This window comes from Bufo bufo, chromosome 9, assembly GCF_905171765.1.
Source record: "Bufo bufo chromosome 9, aBufBuf1.1, whole genome shotgun sequence".
In the NCBI taxonomy this organism is placed as follows: domain Eukaryota; kingdom Metazoa; phylum Chordata; class Amphibia; order Anura; family Bufonidae; genus Bufo; species Bufo bufo.
In genome coordinates this window covers 147,245,544-147,266,973 of record NC_053397.1, presented here as the reverse complement: position 1 = coordinate 147,266,973, position 21,430 = coordinate 147,245,544, and the positions used below count along the sequence as shown (strand labels likewise).

The following is a 21,430-nucleotide window of genomic DNA, read 5'->3' as shown; positions in this document are numbered from 1 at the left end:
TGTTACACTTTTTGTAATGTAAGGTGACAAAAAAATTGCTTTTTTGGCACCATTTTATTTTATTTTTTTAAGGTGTTCATCTGAGGGGTTAGGTCATGTGATATTTTTATAGAGCTGGTTGTGATGGACGCAGCGATACCTAATATGTATACTTTTTTTTTTATTTCACTTTAACACAATAATAGCATTTTTGAAACAAAAAAATGATGTTTTAATGTCTCCATGTTCTGAGAGCTATATTTTTTTAAATTTTTTGAGCGATTTTCTTATGTAGGGGCTCACTTTTTTGTGGCATGAGGCTACGTCAATAAAATTTATAAAACCGTCAACTCAGGCTACGTCTACACGACGACATTTGTCGCGCAACATTTTGTTGCACTAATGTCGCGCAACAATTTTTATAATGGCAGTCTATGGTGTCGCACTGCAACATGCTGCGATTGCGACGCAACAGTCACAGAAAAATCCATATCGAACGTTGCAGCATCTTGCAGTGCGACACCATAGACTGTCATTATAAAAATTGTCGCGCGACATTAGTGCAACAAAATGTGTAGGCGTAGCCGGAGTTGACGGTTTTATTGGTGCCATTTTGTGGGACATTTGCCATTTTGTTCACTTGGAGTTGCACTTTTTGTGATGTAAGGTGACAAAAATGGCTTTTTTGACACAGTTTTTATTTTAATTTTTTGTTGAGCGCTGTGTATACAGCGATTCTAGAAGGCAGGGACACCTGGGAACTGTCCCTGCCTTCTTTCTGGGTTGCCCTGCTGACAGCGGGCCCCCCGCTCGGCAGCTGCACGATTAGCGTACAGCTGCCATCTCTGAATGAACATTCCAGAACGTCCATTCAGAGATAAACATCCACCCATAGGATGTTTACATCCTATGGGCGTATGTGAAGTGGTTAAACTTTTTATTTATTTATCAAGACCCATTCGGATCTTGAAGATCCAGTGGGCCTGATGGCTATACAGTGCATTGCAATAGTCATCTATTGCAATGCACTGTATAGTCTGTATTACATTTACATACATTTACACTAAGGCTGATCAGACCCTCAGGACCTGATCAGCCTTAGATACATGGCAGCCCGGAGGCTATCTATGTTAAACGTCCAAGATCGGCCAGCACTGATTTCGGCTGTAGCAGCAGAGTGTCAGCTGTAAGTTACAGCTGACACTCTCTGCTGATGGCAGCGGCTCCGTTCCTGAGCCGCTGCCATCACACTGAGGCTGGCTGCAGGGGGAATATGGGGGGCATTATGGGGGCAATTAAATTACCAGGGGTCATTATATCAATGGGGGCACAATGGGGGTCATGGCTGATTTTAGGCTATGATCTCCAGTGTGTAGATCACAGCCTGAAACTGACATTTTCACACTAAAGTTCTCCGATTGGTTAGTCTGTAGAGACTAGCCAATCGGAGCGCTTGCCGGCTTCCACGGTGTCTCTGCTCTCCGGGAGATCTCTGCTCTCCGGGAGAGCAGAGTCTCCGGGGCTGTGACACTTTATAGTGTCACAGCCCCGGTGCGCAGATTGGACGTTACTGTATGTCCAAATGCAGTAAATTACTTGCGATTTTTAGCTGGCTGTACTTCTTTTAAATGATCCTTCTTGGTCTCCTAGAAAAGTCAGCAAGATGCAGAGAGAGGAGGAGCTGGGTGTTCCTTATGACATAATCTCATCGATATAACATAATGTGGAAATGCAGATGGCAGAAGAAGGGCTCCTACCTGCAGGGCAGGAGAGCGCTGGGGTTGGAGAAGTGGGTATGCCAGAGCTGATTAATATTCAGTGTTTACTGTCAAATACCCTGCAGGAGATTGTAGGCCAGAACAGCAATAATATACATATTGTCCCCCCAACCTAATCAGCCAAAACTCCATACCAACAACAGCCCCTGTTTAAAGGTGCCAGACTAAAGGACTGTCTTCATTATTAAACGAAAGGAGCTGTGGGCTGATTGGCCGTGCAATTCTTCACTGCAGCATGACTGCAACCCGCCCGCAGCATGGCCGTTCCGTGTGGCCATTCCCTAAGGCAGAGTGGTCTGGGTTTACCTGATTTATAGTGATTTATGACAAATTAATTCAGAACTAATCAAATTCAATTCAATTTCTTGTCAAATCAAATTTTTCTAAACTTCGCAACATAACTCTGTAATAAAGCATATACTGTAGGGAATCAGAGGTATAGGGACAGTAGCAATTTAAATGTACGTGTGTCCTGTTAGGGTACTTCTCAGTGAGCAGGTCAAAGAGATAAGAAAAAGAACGAAGAGCAGGCCGTGCTCTAAAAGTATAGCAGGCTGGATTTCCAGCCTGCATTTGTGGGAGGGGCATAGGGTATTTAGCCGGCGCACGCCCTCCCTCTGGTGTCGGCATCGCGCAGTGCATCTCGTATTACGGCAACATCATCCGAGTGCGACTTCCGGTTCCGGCTAGATCGACGAAGCAGAGGCCGCGGCGGTACGCTTCTCCTGTGCGGCGGTCCTTCGTGGTAAGTTACCCTGTGCTGCTTCGTCGCCGCACTACATCTCCGGGCGCCCACCGCCGGCTCCGCTTCCCCCACCAACGCGTCTCCTCTGCTGCGCTTGTCCGCGCGCTCTGGGCCGCGCCACCTGACTCCCGTTCGGCCGCGGCCGTATCGCCCGGTCTGTGGGAGCACGCATTCCTGGCGTGGCCAGCGGAGGGAGCGGTGCAGCAGGAGATGTGACGCTTGGTGCGGTTTTTCAGGCAGCTCTGGGGCAAGACTTTCGCATGTGCGCCCCGAAACATGGCTTGTATTACGTTCCCTACGTGTAGTCTCCTCCGCAGCACGCCACTTCTCCCAGCCGTCGCATCACGGGGGGCGCCGCACGTCTCCCCCCCCCCCCTGGCTGACTGCTTCTCCATTGTCAGTGCTTGGGGGAGCGGCAGACGGGGACACGGGGAGGCGGCGTGTCCCCTGTGGTTGGTTTCCTACCCCCTGGGTGGACATAGCGCCATAGTCGGGCCCCTTTTTGGCCCTTGCTTAACCCTGAGACGCCCGTTCACCTTGCTGGCAATTCCCCGGCTCTTTCCGCCAAAAACTTTGGCCTGCCTTGTTTGAAGCGTGCATGCTGGACAAACCTCAGCATGCTGTCAGGGGTCCCTCTCACGCACAGTAAGGTGGTTGATGTCTCATCCCACACAGTCTGCGGAGCGGGCCCCATCGCTGGTCCAGGAATGACAGCCGTTTGTCTGCAGCATGTTCATTTTAAGCAAATCGCAGCCCCCCCCCCCCCCCTGTGTTTCCAGCGTCCCCAGGAAAGTAAATAAAAAAATAAATAAAAAAATTCTGTCCGCTCAGATATGTTCTGTTTTCATTTACCTGGTTTCTATTTACCTGGCCCGTCATGTTTTCTCCTTCCAGGGACGTCCAGGTGGTCTTCTTTTCCTGTTTTGCATTAATATGGTTCTCTCCGTGCCTGTCGCCTGATACGTTCAGGTTCCCTTTCGGGTTCTGTCGCCTGATAAGTCCAGGCTCGCTGCCTGTCCGATCACCTGATACGTTCAGGTTCCTTTTCAGGTCCGGTTGCCTGATACGTCCGGGGTTTGTTTCATTATGTCCTCCCACCTGATCCGTTCAAGTTCTTTCTGATATGTTCAGGATTGGCTCCACGTCCTCCTGCCTGATGCGTTCAGGATGTTCTTTGTGCCTTCGGCCTGATCCGTTCAGGTTTCCATCTTCGTGTCTGTTTGCCTGATACGTTCAGGTTTCCGTCTTCGTGTCTGTCTGCCTAATACGTTCAGGTTTCCGTCTTCGTGTCTGTCTGCCTGATACGTTCGGGTTTTCTTCTTCTGGTTTTTCTGCCTGATACGTTCAGGTCCTCGTCATGTCCTCTTGCTGGTCAAGTCTTCATCATGTCCTCCCTCCTGTTACGTTTGGTTCGTGTCCCGTCTTGTCAGTCCTGTTTGTGGCTCGTTCATCTTTTTCAGAATCTTTCTTGGGGTCGGCATCTCACTTCACGTCGCTTTCCTCTCCTACTGTCCTGTTGCATCTTTCTCCTACCTCATAGGTGTACCTATCACGGTCAGTTCAGGCTTCTTTATCTGTCACGCTTGGGGCCTGTTGCTCGCCATTGCCATCACGCACGGGTCATGTCTCCTCACTGCCTGCCACACTGGTAAATTCCACGCTGGCAGCCAGTTGGGGCCTCATTTCCAGACGTTTCTCGGCTCTCGGTCTTGTTCAGGGCCCGGCGTTTTGTTCACTTGTTCACGCCAGGTCATGTTTCATCACTACCTGATACGCTCAGGCCGCTCGGTTTTCGTGTTTTCTTTCAGGTTGTCCTTCCATCGCCTGATATCGTTCAGGATTTCTTACGTTTTTCGGCCTGGCACCTTCAGGGTTCGTTTTCTTCCTGTTCATCATCACGTAAGTTTCGTCTTGTCAGCATATGTTGGGGTACCTCTCCCCGCAGGTACCAGATAAAATTTCTTCCTCACTTACCAATCCCAGATTCGCAGGGTGTGAAGTTCACCCTCTTCGCGGACATTCCCGGGTATTTGTTCAATTGCTCCCAGGTTTTCCAAACAATTTTCCATCCTAAACTTTCTGAGGCTCCAGGTAAGTTGAAAAAAAAAAAATAATAATAATTTTTGGGGTTGCATGAGGGGTTGTCAATTCACGTCAGATCCTCCCACAGGGTCCGGTCTTCTTCGTGCAACATGTCTCACGTCTCGGACATTGAGGACTCAATGTCCATCCCTGAGTCAGCGGTCTCCGAGGCAGCCAGCCGCGCGTCTTACAGGCATTGGACCATCCCCAGGATGATCGCCGAACTTAAGAAGAAAGGGATCCGCCACTCGGCATCTGCACGAAAGGCAGAACTATATCATCTGCTCTTCCCTGAATCTCCCAGGACTCCCGAACCACCCGGAGCCTCCGAAGACCTGGTCTCCATGTCGACCATTCAGCTCTCCCTGACTCAACTCCATGCGACCATCAACAACCTAGCGTCTTCGATGTCACACATCGACTCCAGGCTCCAGGCCGTCGAGAGCAAGATTGCTACACCTCCTCCTCCGGCAGAGCCCGAAGCTGTTCCTTCTACTTCCCATGCCAACGTCCCAGGTACAAGTCTGGCCTCTCCTGACATCGCCCCCGCGTTCTTCGTATCAGAGAACATCAGGCGGGATATCCTGGCGGGAAAGGACATCAATTTGGCCACCATCCTAATCTCTACCCATGATACGGTCGAAAACCGGACAATCGCCTGCGGTGATGTGTCGGTGGTGCTGAGGTCTAAAGACGTCCGCCTCAACAAGAAGCTGTCCATCCCCGAATTTATGCTGACCTTCAGCCTGTACCGGGACATAGTGTGCTCCATTCATCCCCACCGCAGGGTAGAATTGGACACATACATGTACAAGGTCACCGAGCTGGGTTACAAATATGGCGGTACCGCCTTTTATGAGTACCACCGGTCCTTCTCTGCCAAAGCTGCAGCGGCTTTCCTCCAGCACCAGCATGTTACCAACTGGGCAGTGTTGGACATGGAGATTTTTTGCAGGCACTTCGCCGGGCAAAAATCCCCAGCCTGTGCCGGTTGCCAATCAGTCCTCCATTCATCTGATTGGTGCCCCCATGTCACCAACCCATCCCCTGCCAGGCCAACGTTCAGCTCCGGGGCGCAGAAACCCAACCCCGCCACGGACAAACTCGGTCGTCCCATCACTTTCTTAGGAAAGAATCAGATCTGTAACAACTTCAACCTGGGTTTCTGCAGTTATGATAAATGCAAGGCTTTGCACATCTGCGCCATCTGTTTCAGGGCCCATCCTCAGTCCTCCTGTTCTCAACGCACGGCAAAACGCTCCTGACTAGGCGGGGTCAACGTTGACCTGTTACTCTCCCTCCTCCAACAACATCATGGCCCCAGTTTTGTCCTGTTTCTCACACAGGGTTTCTCGGAGGGTTTCCATACCGGGCTAGTCACCCTTCCGCAGGTCACTCATGAGTGCCCCAACCTCCTCTCTTCTCTGGCGGATCCCGGGGCGGTGGACGCTCTGTTGGAGGCGGAGTTGCAGAAGGGCTTCATGATCGGTCCTTTTGCGGAATCCCCTTTCCCTCTGTACCGGGTCAGCCCCATAGGTCTGGTGTCCAAAAAATCCTCTAATAAAAAAAGATTGATCTATGACCTGTCTGCTCCTCATGCATCCAGCACCCCCAGCCTAAATTCCCTGGTCCCGTCGGACGAGTTCTCCATGCAGTACTCGTCCCTGGACGAGGCCGTGGAGCTCATTTTACAGGTCGGGGCAGGAGCTTGGTTGTCAAAAGCGGACATTGCTGATGCCTTCAAGTTGCTGCCTATCCTGCCTCACCTGTGGAAGTTCTACGGCATCAAATGGAGGGCAAAATATTACTTTGCCAACCGCTTGACGTTCGGGTCGAAGAGCAGTCCCTGGCTCTTTGACCAGTTCGCCCAAGCGCTTCATTGGCTCTTGGTCAACCATGCCTACTGTCCGAGGGTCATCCATTATCTGGACGACTTCCTGCTCATCGAGCAGGCCGAACACGCCCCGGACAGGTTGGACAGCCTCCTCAGCCTGTTCAGCCGCCTGAACGTTCCAGTGGCTTCAGCTAAGGTCGAGGGCCCCTCCAGGGTAATCACCTTTCTGGGCATCACCCTGGACACAATCAGAATGGAGGCCAGCCTCCCCCTGGACAAATTAAACAGGTTAAAGGACTCTGTGGCCAGGCTCGTGGGCACCCGCACGGTGTCAAAGTTGGAACTCCAGTCTTTATTGGGGTCCTTCAACTTTGCCGCCAGGATCATGCCCCAAGGCAGGTCTTTCACCGCCGGCCTGCTCAGACTCCTCCCAGCAGCCTCAGATCAGCATGCCCTCATCCACCTCGGACGCGATGCGCTGGCGGATCTGGCCATGTGGTCACTGTTTTTGTCCAGCTGGAATGGCATCTCCCTCTTCGTTACTCAGTGGAACGAGGCCTCTCCCTTGGTGTTCTCCGATGCTGCTGCTTCCCTCGGTTTCGGGGCCATCTGCGGGGACCAATGGTTTGCGGGTCCTTGGCCCGCGCAGGTCTCCTCAGACCAGGAGGCTGCCAGGTCCTCTCCCCTGCTCGAGGTTTACCCCATCATCGCAGCCGCTCTTGTCTGGGGGCAGTCGTGGAGTAACAGGCCAGTGTGCTTCATAAATGACAACCAGGCTGTTGTTGACATCCTCGCTAGGGGTAGGTCCAGCTCCCCCAAGGTCATGCGTCTGGTTCGCAGGCTCACCTGGCTGTCTCTTCAAAACAACTTCCGTGTCATCTGCAGGCACATAGAGGGCAAGAAAAATACCGCAGCCGATGCTCTGTCCCGTTTAAACTTTAATTTGTTTTTTCAGGTCATGCCGGGAGCACGGAGAGTCGGGATCAACCCTCCGGGGTTCGAAGTCCTGATCATGGACTAGAGGAGTACATTTCCGCAGCCCACGGTCTCATCCACAAGTCTCTCTCGGCTAATTCTGCCCGGAACTATTTAACGGGGTGGAACACCTTCAGGCGGTTTGCCCACCTGCACCCCAGGGGGGACAGGGACAGAGTCTCCTTCGTCCTGGCCTTCCTGGCGTACTGCCACAAGGAGCTCCGGTTGTCCCACAACACCATCAGACTTTATTTAGCGGGCATCCAGCACCACCACATGATCAGTCATCCCAGTCATACCTCTTTCTTTTCCCCCCAGGCGGTCAAGGCGGTTTTGAGAGGCATTCAGAAGCTCTCTTCTCCTTCCATTCCCACCAGACAACCAGTCACAGGGGAATTATTCCAAAAAATTTCTGCCGCCCTAGATGGTAATCCCTTTGGCCCTTTCAGAAGTTTGATCCTCAAAGCCGCTCTCTACCTCAGCTTCTATGGGTTTCTCAGGCCGGGGGAATTCTGCTGCACCTCAGCCCGGAATCCAGGGCCAGCTATCAGTCAGCTCCACCATAGTTTAGACCACTTCACCTTCTCTCTACCTTCCTCCAAAACCTCCCAAGTCGGTCCACCGGTACAGATCGAATACTTTAATTCGTTCAATCCTTGGTGCCCAGTGTCTGGGGTTCCACGCTGCTTCCATTTCCGGACACTCCTTCCAAATCGGGGCCGCATCGGCAGCCTCCAAACATGGCGTCCCCGCTCATGTCATACGGAAGATGGGACGATGGCAATCTTCCTGTTTTTCCCGTTACATCCCTCATCCACGGGTCGAGATTGCCAAAGCTTTTTCCAGTTTGGTTTTGTAATCTCCAAATAATAAACTGCCTAAAATTCATGTTTTGCCCTCTTTTTTGGCTACCCGCGTCACGTGGCTAAAGGCACACCACTAGCCAAGTTAGGTCCTACCGTGTCCAGTTCCACACCCTCTTTTCAACACTCCCCCCGGAGCCTTGACCACAAGTATAGCAGGCTGGATTTCCAGCCTGCATTTGTGGGAGGGGCATAGGGTATTTAGCCGGCGCACGCCCTCCCTCTGGTGTCGGCATCGCGCAGTGCCCCACCCGACCCTCCCTCTTTTCCAGCCTCACTTCAGCTCAGACTCCCTGGGTTAGCCCCCTTTTTTGGCTACCCGCGTCACGTGGCTAAAGGCACACCACTAGCCAAGTTAGGTCCTACCGTGTCCAGTTCCACACCCTCTTTTCAACACTCCCCCCGGAGCCTTGACCACAAATACTTTTATTGAAAAACTCAGCGGTTATACAAAAAGTTTAATTACATGCAATTACAAAAGTATTCACTTCCAGGTGCTGGTTTGAAAACTAGAATATTTTTTGCGGGACAACCCTTTTAAATAAAAAAGAGTGCACTGGAGCCCTTTGTCCTGTTTTCTACAGGTTTTGTCCATGCCTGGATGTAATATTGGCTCTATGAATCTAGGAGAAAGCTTTGAGTTTTGAAAAGCATATCCAGTCTGCTGCATGCTTTGTCATGGAACATCACTGCTGGCAGCCATAATTGACTGTTATGGTCATGCAACATGAAGTCATAGCATATGTCATAGCATCACACTGTGTGCAAATCAAAAAGTATCGCGGAACTACTATTACTAGCAACAGGGAACATGAGGAAATCTTATAGGTGTGCTGTTTTGGAGGGGGAAGTGGAAGCAAAAATGCAATAATGGGGATGTCTACAGTAGAGAAAACAATCTTCATTTTAATTATTGCATACTATATAGTTGAATTTAATGTCATACCATTGCTTTTTCGATATGAATTTTCAAGAACTTTTACCACGTCAGTTTCATTCTTCAAGATTTCTCTGAAGCTGACCGCACCAGTGAAATAGGACACAGTTAGCTCTAAGGCATTAATGTACCTGCGAGGAAAGTATAGGACACACATTAATACATTTATAAAACAAATACTGGAATACTAGACAGCTCACTTGAGAAGCAAGGATATGGGATAGTATTAGATATAATCAGTGAGTACTTCAAGGAATATATTATAAAAAAAAGTATGCCTATTCTATTTATATGTGTGAAAGAAGTCTCTCTCATACTATCCATAGTGGTAAGATAATCTTAAAAAATGTCTATTATAGTGCCCCTTGGTCTGCCTATAAAAGAATAATGGTTATGCATGGCTATAGTTCTTTAAAATGAATATTTTTGCAAACATAAATGTATTAATACATATTATTAGTGAGTACCTCAAGAATGTATGTCTATTAAGCAAGATCCAATGTAAAATATACACTGTGAAATAAAAAATGTAAAAATAAAAAAATTAAATATGAATATTCCAGGAGTGTATATGCTGTGGCCCAGCAGCTTGTTAGAATTATATGGATTCAAATATATGTATAAAATATATAATTAGTAGTGTTGATCACGAATATTCGAATTTTTATTGCGAATATAGGTACTTCGAAAATTTGCGAATATTTCGAATATAGTTATATATATTCGTAATTTCAAATATTCAAATTTATTTTTCGATTTTTTAATTTATTTTTTTCGATTTTTTATTTATTTTTTATCAGTACACATGATCCCTCACTGCTTCTAGCTTGTGGGCCAATAAGAAGGCTGCAATATACTTGAATTTAGGAGTAGTAGTGTTTGCGAATTTTGCTCTATATTTGTTTTTTTTGAATATTCGCTATATTGCTATATATTCTTGTTTTAGAATATTACGAATATTTGAAAAAACTAAGTTATAACAATATAGAGAATATTCGAAAAAAATCGAATATAGAGCAATTTAGCTAATATAGTGCTATAATCTTCTTTGTCTAATAGTTGTAAGTTAAAAATTCGCAATAAAAAATTTGAATCCGAAAATTCGAATTACAAAAATTTGCATATTACACAATCATTACCTTTCCGATTTTTCTACAAAATATTTGCGAAATATCGCAAATTCGAATATGACCCCTGCCGCTCATCACTAATAATTAGCAGAAGTCCGATATTATCCCAAGAGGGGAGACTGAAATAACCTTGCAATGTCCAATATAGTGCACATGTCTCTTATTTCAACTGTATATAAGTAGATTGTAAACTGAGGTTAATGAAATACACTTTGTATTACTGTATATGCTCTGCAACATTTTATTCACCTGTGGAGCTGCAGAGTTGATATGTAGTCAGCTGAACTGTCTCTTATTGCTGAGCTGCAATGACATCAATAGTGCTGCAAACAGAGTTCACTCACCGCAGACGATTTCAGGTGGGCGGTCGGCTGTGTAGATATATAGTTTAACTTACCACTCTTTACACCTGTGTGAGAGCTTGTTTATAGCTGGAAGCGCTGGTTTCTGAACACTTATGTTTGGGTAGAGATCATCAGTAGTGATGAGCGGCAGGGGCAATATTAGAATTTGCGATATTTCGCAAATATTTGTGTGAATATTCGTCATATATTCGCGAATTCGATCATTCGTGATCTCGTCATTATTTTCTTGATTGCGAAAATCGGCAATCAGAAAATTAGCGATAAAAATTAGCGATTGAAATTCGCGATACGAAAATTCGCAATCAACACTACTCCTAAAGTCAAATATATTGCAGCCTTTCTCATTGGTCCACAAGCAAGAAGCAGTGAGGGATCATGGGTACTGATGAAAAAAATCTAGAATATTCACGATTTCGAAGATATAGCACTATATTCTAGATATTCGCGAATTCTCAAAGTGCCAATATTCGCGATACAAATTCGCGATTAGAATATTCGCGATCAACACCAATCATCAGATGTTGCCAGAACCATGTGCATGCATTGTAGTATTGTTTGGTCGGCTGGGCTCTGTGGTTCCATGCCTGATTCTAGTTGTATTCAGCTGAAGTACTGGTTATCTGCCAACTCAGCTGGTGAGTGGTGGTCAGTGTGCTGTTACTCTTATTTTTTCTATTTTTTTATGTCCTGTATTGTATGGTAGTATGAGTTTAGGTCCCATTTCTTTCACTTGTGCTTTAACCACTTTTTTGCAAATCTGACCAGTGTCACTTTATGTGGTGATAACTTTAAAACGTTTTGACTTATCCAGGCCATTCTGAGATTGTTTTTTCATCACATATTTTACTTCATGACACTGGTAAAATGGAGTCAAAAAAATTCATTTTTATTTATAAAAAAATACCAAATTTGCCCAAAATTTGGAAAAATTAGCAAATTTCCAAGTTTTAATTTCTCTACTTCTATAATACATATTAATACCTACAAAAATAGTTATTACTTTACATTTCCCATATGTCTACTTCATGTTTGGATCATTTTGTGAATGACATTTTATTTTTGGGGGACGTTACAAGGCTTAGAAGTTTAGAAGTAAATCTTGAAATTTCTCAGAAATTTTAAAAAAAACTACTTTTTAAGGACGAGTTCAGGTCTGAAGTCACTTTGTGAAGCTTACATAATAGAAACCACCCAAAAATGACCCCATTCTACAAACTACACCCCTCAAGGTAAAACTGATTTCACAAACATCGCTAACCCTTTAGGTGTTCCACAAGAATTCATGGAAAATAGAGATGCAATTTCAAAATTTCACTTTTTTGGCAGATTTTCCATTTTAATATTTTTTTTCCAGTTACAAAGGAAGGGTTAACAGCCAAACAAAACTCAATCTTTATGACCCCATATGACCCCATATGTGGTCGTAAACTTCTGTACGTGCACACGGCAGGGCGCAGAAGGAAAGGAATGACATACGGTTTTTGGGAGGCAGATTTTGCTGGACTGTTCTTTTTTTTTTACACCCTGTCCCATTTTAAGCCCTCCTGATGCACCCCTAGAGTAGAAACTCCAAAAAGTGACCCCACCTAAGAAACTACACCCCTCAAGGTATTCAAAACTGATTTTACAAACATAATTAACCCTTTAGGTGTTCCACAAGAATTAATGGAAAATAGAGATACAATTTCATAATTTCACTTTTTCGGCAGATTTTCCATTTTAATATTTTTTTTCCAGTTACAAAGCAAGGGTTAACAGCCAAACAAAACTCAATATTTATGGCCCTGATTCTATAGTTTACAGAAACACCCCATATGTGGTCGTAAACCGCTGTACGGGCACACAGCAGGGCGCAGAAGGAAAGGAATGCCATACGTTTTTTGGAAGGCAGATTTTGCTGGACTGTTTTTTTTCACACCATGTCCCATTTGAAGCCCCCCTGATGCACCCCTAGAGTAGAAACTCCAAAAAAGTGACCCCATTTTAGAAACTACGGGATAAGGTGGAAGTTTTGTTGGTATTAGTTTAGGGTACATATTATTTTTGGTTGCTCTATATTACACTTTTTGTGAAGCAAGGTAACAAGAAATAGCTGTTTTGGCACAGTTTTTTTTGTTATTTACAACATTCATCTACAGGTTAGATCATGTGGTATTTTTATAGAGCAGGTTGTCACGGACGCGGCGATACCTAATATGTATACTTTCTTTTTATTTATGTAAGTTTTACACAATGATTTAATTTTTGAAACAAAAAAAATCATGTTTTAGTGTCTCCATAGTCTGAGAGCCATAGTGTTTTCAGTTTTTGGGCGATTGTCTTAGGTAGGGTCTCATTTTTTGCGAGATGAGATGACGGTTTGATTGGCACTATTTTGGGGTGCATATGACTTTTTGATTGCTTGCTATAGTGTAATAGCAAGCGATCAAAAAGTCATATGCACCCCAAAATGTAAGATGACAAAAAATTGCTTTTTTTTACACCGTTTTTTTTTTTTTTTTTTTTTTACGGTGTTCATCTGAGGGGTTAGGTCATGTGATATTTTTATAGAGCCGGTCGATACGGACGCGGCCATACCTAATATGTATACTTTTTTTATTTTATTTAGGTTTTACACAATGATTTCATTTTTGAAACAAAAAAAATCATGTTTTAGTGTCTCCATAGTCTAAGAGCCATAGTTTTTTCAGTTTTTGGGCGATTATCTTGGGTAGGGTATGATTTTTGCGGGATGAGATGACGGTTTGATTGGCACTATTTTGAGGTGCATATAACTTTTTGATCGCTTGCTATTACACTTTTTGTGATGTAAGGTGACCTCTGACCCCATGCTGGGTATAATTGCCAGATGTTGATTCAGTTACATATTAATTCCCAGAGAATTCTTGTACAGTCACTCAGAATTGAGAAAGCTCTTTGGAAGAACGAGTGAAACGTTTTCAAGATATCTACAGTAAGTCCAGTTGCCTTGATTTATTCTTTACAGATATTTATTTAGCACAGTTTTTATTTTTTATTTTTTACGGTGTTCATCTGAGGGGTTAGGTCATGTGATATTTTTATAGAGCCGGTCGATACGGATGCGGAGATACCTAATATGTATACTTTTTTTTTATTTATGTAAGTTTTACACAATAATATCATTTTTGAAACAAAAAAAATCATGTTTTAGTGTCTACATATTCTGAGAGCCATAGTTTTTTCAGTTTTTGGGCGATTATCTTAGGTGGGGTCTTATTTTTTGCGGGATGAGATGACGGTTTGATTGGCACTATTTTGGGGTGCATATGACTTTTTGATCGCTTGCTATTACACTTTTTGTGATGTAAGGTGACAAAAATGGTTTATTTAGCACAGTTTTTATTTTTTAATTTTTACGGTGTTCACCTAAGGGTTTAGGTCATGTGACATTTTTATAGAGCCGGTCGATACGGATGCGGCGATACCTAATATGTATATATATTTTTTATTTATGTAAGTTTTACACAATAACAGCTTTTTTAACAGCAAAAAATTATGTTTTAGTGTCTCCATATTCTGAGCCATAGTTTATTTATTTTTTGAGCGATTGCCTCAGGTAGAGGCTCATTTTTTGCGGGACAAGGTGACGGTTAGATTGGTACTATTTTGGTGGGCGTACGCCTTTTTGATCGCTTGCTGTTGTACTTTTTGTGATGTAAGGTGAAATTTTTTAATTTTATTTAGCACAGTTTTTATTTTTTACGGTGTTCATCTGAGGGGTTAGGTCATGTGATATGTTTATAGAGCTGGTCGATACGGACGCAACAATACCTAATATGTCTATATGTCTTTTCCCTATTTTTTACATTTCTTTTTTACTTTATTTTTGCTTGAAACTTTTAATTCTTTTTGTAAAACTTTAATTTTATTAACTTTTTTTTTTCACTTTATTATTTGTCCCACTCTGGGACTTCAACATTACAGGGTCTGATCCCTGTTTCAATGCAGCACGATACATCTGTATTGTGCTGTATTGAACTGTTACAGAATGAGGTGAGGGAGCGCAAACCTCCTATATGCCGCGGTCAGCGCTGACCGCGGCATATGAGGGGTTAATCCACCGGCATCGGCGTTATCGGCGATGCTGGTGGATGCAGCAGGGATCCGGCTGTCAGTAACAGCCGGATCTCTGCCGCTGATCGCGGCACCGCACGCGCGGGGGGGAGGAACGACTGCAGGATGAGAGCGCTCGTCCTCTAGCGCTAAGTGCAGGCAATTTAGGACGAGAATTCTTGTCCTGGGTCGTTAAGGGGTTAATAATTTTGTTATCTCCTTTTTCTGTCAAGGGATCTTACTTTATCCAATGATTTATGCAAACATTGCATGGGATACTTTTTCTCCAAAAAATCCTGGGTTAAGGCCTTAGCTTCTATTTCAAAAGTAGATACTTCTGTGCGGTTATGTTTCAAATGGCTGTATTGACTTAGTGCACATTTAAAAGCGAACTGGGAAGGTGGCAGCTGGACTGAAGTCTGAAACTGTTTCTAACAGTGGGCTTCTTATATATTAAGATGTTCCCAACAGCCCTTAAATAAATTATCATAACTGGGCACAAACCTGGTGCCCATGGTGGTCCTGGTCATCTCGAGGTAGTAGTTGGACTCAAACATAAAATTGAGTCATTATGTATTCACTACATCTTAAGGCCTCATGCACACGACCGTATTTTTTTGCGGGTTCCGTTTTTCCGTGATCCGTGACCGTTTTTTCATCCGTGGGTCTTCCTTGATTTTTGGAGGATCCACGGACATGAAAAAAAAGTCGTTTTGGTGTCCGCCTGGCCGTGCGGAGCCAAACGGATCCGTCCTGAATTACAATGCAAGTCAATGGGGACGGATCCGTTTGACGTTGACACAATATGGTGCAATTTCAAACGGATCAGTCCCCCATTGACTTTCAATGTAAAGTCAGGAGTTAATATACCATAGGATCGGAGTTTTCTCCAATCCGATGGTATATTTTAACTTGAAGCGTCCCCATCACCATGGGAACGCCTCTATGTTAGAATATACCGTCGGATTTGAGTTACATTGTGAAACTTAAATCCGACAGTATATTCTAACACAGAGGCGTTCCCATGGTGATGGGGACGCTTGAGGTTAGAATATACTAAAAGAACTGTGTACATGACTGCCCCCTGCTGCATGGCAGGTGCTGCCAGGCAGCAGGGGGCAGCCCCCCCCTGTAGTTAACACATTGGTGGCCAGTGCGGCCGGCCCCCCCTCCCCTGTAGTTAACTCGTTGGTGGCCAGTGGGCCCCCCCTCCCTCCCCTGTAGTTAACTCGTTGGTGGCCAGTGGGCCCCCCCCTCCCTCCCCTGTAGTTAACTCGTTGGTGGCCAGTGGGCCCCCCTCCCTCCCCTGTAGTTAACTTGTTGGTGGCCAGTGGGCCCCCCCTCCCTCCCCTGTAGTTAACTCGTTGGTGGCCAGTGGGCCTTCTCCACTCCCTCCCCCTCCTAATTAAAATCTCCCCCCTATCATTGGTGGCAGCGGAGAGTACCGATCGGAGTCCCAGTTTAATCGCTGGGGCTCCGATCAGTAACCATGGCAACCAGGATGCTACTGCTCCGGCCGGGAGCTCCTCCTACTGGTAAGTGACATGACCTGTCACTTACCAGTAGGAGGAGCTCCCGGCCGGAATCAGACATCGCAGCTCGCAGGTAAGTATAATGGTTCTACAAATTGCTAAGTAACCATGGCAACCGGGACAGCAGTAGCGTCCTGGTTGCCATGGTTACCGATCGGAGCCCCAGCGATTAAACTGGGACTCCGATCGGTACTCTCCGCTGCCACCAATGATAGGGGGGGAGATTTTAATTAGGAGGGGAGGGAGGGGAGAGGGCCCACTGGCCACCAACGAGTTAACTACAGGGGAGGGAGGGGGGGGCCCACTGGCCACCAATGAGTTAACTACAGGGGAGGGAGGGGGGCCCACTGTCCACCAACGAGTTAACTACAGGGGAGGGAGGGGGGGGACCACTGGCCACCAATGAGTTAACTACAGGGGAGGGAGGGGGGGGAACACAGGCCACCAATGAGTTAACTACAGGGGAGGGAGGGGGGGTGGCCGCACTGGCCACCAATGTGTTAACTACAGGGGGGGGCTGCCCCCTGCTGCCTGGAAGCACCTGCCAGGCAGCAGTGGGCAGTAATGTACACAGTTCTTTTAGTATATTCTAACCTGAAGCGTCCCCATCACCATGGGAACGCCTCTGTGTTAGAATATACTGTCGGTTCTGAGTTTTCACGAAGTGAAAACTCAGCTATGAAAAAGCTTTTATGCAGACGGATCTTCGGATCCGTCTGTATAAAAACTAACCTATGGCCACGGATCACGGACACGGATGCCAATCTTGTGTGCATCCATGTTCTTTCACGGACCCATTGACTTGAATGGGTCCGTGAACCGTTGTCCGTCAAAAAAATAGGACAGGTCATATTTTTTTGACGGACAGGATACACGGATCACGGTCTCGGCTGCAAAACGGTGCATCTTCCGATTTTTCCACGGACCCATTGAAAGTCAATGGGTCCGCGAAAAAAAATGGAAAATGGCACAAAGGCCACGGATGCACACAACGGTCGTGTGCATGAGGCCTAAAACAAATTTGGTCTGCCTAGAATCAAATGCTTTAGCTGCTGATATCTCATGAATGGTAGCAACTAAAGTCCAAGCTAAACAGGAGATATCACTGTTACAAATCAAGTTGGGAATAATCATGGGTAAAACCTGCTTTTACTTTCACTTTCAGCTGTATTCACTGCATCCCAATTTCTAACAGTGATATTATCACGGTCGGCGTGGCTATCACATACGTGACACAGAGGGAGGGAATGAGGAAGGCCCTGCCCAAGTGAGAGGGAAGATGGTGACCCCTGACTCACCTGGCGGCTGGCACCTGGCTGCCCTGACGTCCCTAGACGGGTTCCTCACCCGTACGCCGATCACGTGCCTAAAGCCCTGGCTTTCCCTGAGCTGAGCCCTAGGTAGTGAACAGGGCGATGGGAACACTAGTCCGCACCACTAACTCTAAGGGAAAACACCAAGGGGAGGACAGACAACACAGACTCAACATATATTCCCAGGTGGGCGACAACAGGATACAACAATAAGCCCAACAGGGATCCGGAGGGTAGCACTCAGGAACGACAAGCAGGATTCACCACTCCAGTGGGTCAGTATAGATGTCCAGGCAGGAAGCTCTATAACTGGCAACTAGAGAAGTGTGAGGGGAGAATATAAGGAGGTAGGGAGTGGCAGACAAGAAACAGCTGAGGAGGAGAAGCTACGGATCCCTGAGAGAGACAAAAAGGATAGCAAGGCAAACACAGAAAACAATCACTAAAAAACAACGTGATCTTTAGATATAGAGCGCGCAGCCACCCGCTGCGACTTCCTGACCCCGGGTATAACGGAGTCAGACGTGGCTCTTGATACCCTCATGACAGTACCCCCCCTTTCACGAGGGGCCTCCGGACACTCAGGACCAGGTCTCTCCGGATGAGAGGCATGGAAAGTCTGAATTAACCTGTTGGCGTTTACCTCTGACGCTGGAACCCACATTCTTTCCTCGGGACCGTAACCCCTCCAATGCACCAGATACTGAAGAGAGCGGCGGACCCGACGAGAATCAACAATTCTGGCTATTTGAAACTCCAGATTACCAGCCACAATGACAGGAGGAGGTGGCAGCGGCGATGGTTCTAGAGGTGGAACATACTTCTTGAGTAACGATTTATGGAAGACGTTATGGATCTTAAAAGTCTGAGGTAGCTCCAGGCGAAAAGCCACAGGGTTAATGACGGCTACTATTTTATAGGGACCAATGAACCTAGGACCCAGTTTCCAAGAAGGAACCTTCAACTTAATATTCCTAGTAGACAACCACACATAGTCATTCACTCCTAGGTCCGGACCTGGCGACCGTTTCTTATCGGCCATGCATTTATATTTACCACTCATCTTTTTCAAGTTAACTTGCACCTTCTGCCATACCGATGAAAGAGATGAAGAAAACCTTTCCTCTTCGGGAACCCCAGAAGACCCCCCTCTTTGAAAGTACAAAATTGGGGATGAAAACCGTATGCACCAAGGAATGGTGACTTGCCAGTGGACTCCTGATAATGATTATTTATGGCAAACTCAGCTAACGGTAAATATGATGACCACAACTCTTGGTTTTCAGACACAAAACACCTTAAATATGTTTCTAGGTTTTGGTTGGTACGCTCAGTCTGTCCATTCGACTGAGGATGGAAAGCTGAGGAAAAGGACAAGTGAACCCCCAAACGGGAACAAAAAGCTTTCCAAAACTTAGAAATAAACTGGGTTCCCCGATCCAAAACCACATCGGAAGGGACCCCGTGAAGCTTCACGATTTCACTGATAAACACCTGAGCGAGAGTTTTAGCATTAGGAAGTGCGGGTAGCGCAATAAAGTGTACCATTTTGCTAAACCTGTCTACTACTACCAAGATAACTGTTTTACCCGCCGACAATGGTAAGTCAGTGATGAAATCCATTGACAGATGTGTCCATGGCCTATTGGGGATGAAAAGTGGCAATAAAGACCCTGCTGGACGTGTATGAGAGACTTTCGCGCGTGCACAAGTAGAACAAGTAGACACGAAATCCATTACATCCTGACGCAACCTTGGCCACCAAAAACGACGAGATAAAAGCTCCAAGGTTGCTTTACTACCCGGGTGTCCAGCAAGTGCCGAATTATGATGTTCTTTTAATAATTCAAGACGCAGGTTTAACGGTACAAACAATTTCTCTGAGGGGCAAGAGGCCGGGGCGTCCCCCTGAGCCTCTAACACCTTTCCCTCTAGAACAGAGTGTACAGCAGAGACAACCACTCCTCTTTGTAAAATAGGTACCGGATCACAAACATTACCCCCTCCAGGGAAACTACGAGATAATACGTCTGCCTTGGTATTTTTTGCCCCAGGACGACAGGTGATTACAAAGTTAAATCTGGTAAAGAATAGCGACCACCTAGCTTGTCTAGGGGTGAGACGCTTAGCCGATTCTAGGTACAGAAGGTTCTTGTGATCCGTAATCACCGTGACGGGGTGGATTGCTCCCTCTAAGAAGTGACGCCACTCTTCAAGCGCCAGTTTAATCGCCAACAGTTCCCTATTTCCAATATCATAATTCTTCTCCGCAGAAGATAATTTTTTGGAAAAGAAAGCGCAAGGATGCCATTTGCCAGGAGACGGACCCTGAGACAATACAGCTCCCACTCCCACCTCTGACGCATCTACCTCGACAATAAAAGGCTGGGAGACATCAGGTTGAATTAGAACAGGTGCCGAGGTAAACCTCTCCTTTAGAGAGGAAAATGCATCTTTAGCGGCGACAGACCATTTGGAAAAATCCGTCCCCTTCCTAGTCATGTCGGTAAGGGGTTTAACGATCACTGAATAATTTTTAATGAACTTTCTATAGAAATTAGCGAAACCCAAAAACCGTTGTAGGGCTTTAAGGTTCTCAGGAAGATCCCAATCTAAAATTGCCTGGACCTTCCCAGGATCCATGCGGAAACCTGAAGCAGATAATAGATATCCCAGGAACTGTAATTCCTGAACAGCGAAGACACATTTTTCAATTTTCGCATATAATTTATTCGTCCGTAGGACCTGCAGTACTTGCCTGACATGCACCTCATGTGTTTTCAGATCAGCCGAATAAATTAAGATATCATCTAGGTATATGACTACAAACCTAACGATGAGATGACTAAAAATATCATTAATGAAATGTTGGAAGACAGCAGGGGCATTGGTCAGACCGAAAGGCATAACTAGATTTTCATAATGCCCCTCAGGGGTGTTAAAAGCTGTCTTCCACTCATCCCCTTCCTTGATACGAATCAGATTGTAGGCCCCCCTAAGATCAAGTTTGGAGAACCACTTAGCACCCGCAATCTGATTAAAAAGGTCAGGAATGAGAGGAAGAGGGTATGGGTCACGGATAGTTATCTGGTTTAACTCACGGAAATCTAAGCAAGGACGCAGGCCCCCATCTTTCTTTTTAACAAAGAAAAACCCTGCAGCCACGGGTGAAGAAGAGGGTCTGATGTGTCCCTTAGCCAGACTCTCGGAGATATAATCTTTCATGGCTTGTCTCTCGGGACCCGAAAGATTATACAACCTGGACTTGGGTAATTTTGCCCCGGGAATCAGGTTAACCGGGCAATCATAAGGACGATGAGGTGGTAGTTTCTGACAACCCTTTTCAGAAAAAACGTCCTCAAAGTCCGAAATAAATGTAGGTAGGGAAGCTATGGAGGCGATTAAGCAATTGTTATTTAAGCAATTCTCTCTGCAATGCTCACTCCACTCCAATATCTCCCTGGCCTGCCAATCCACCACTGGATTGTGCGCTATCAACCAGGGAAGACCCAATACCACCGGAGAGGGAAGGCCCTCCAGAACGTAACATGAAAGACACTCATTATGGTGGTCCCCTACCCGAAGGTGTAAATTACGAACAATGTGGGTGAGGTTTCTCTGAGACAGAGGAGCAGAATCTATAGCGAATACGGGAATAGGTCTCTGCAGCGTACAGAGAGACAAACCCATAGTGCGGGCAAAATGGGCATCAATCAAGTTTACCCCTGCTCCACTGTCTAGAAAAACAGAAATAGACTCCGTCTTAACACCAAAAACAATGACCGCTGGTAACACAAATTGAGATGTTCGTATGGAGGAAACG

The 21,430-nt window shown here is 45.9% G+C and overlaps 1 protein-coding gene across 1 annotated transcript in view; it reads right to left on the bottom strand.

Annotated features, from left to right (window-relative positions):
- GUCY2C (guanylate cyclase 2C) overlaps positions 1-21,430 on the bottom strand; it is a 715,850-nt gene that overhangs the window by 478,636 nt on the left and 215,784 nt on the right. The window contains 1 exon segment of the mRNA XM_040408779.1: positions 9,203-9,324. Within this exon segment, the coding sequence (XP_040264713.1) occupies positions 9,203-9,324 (122 nt within the window).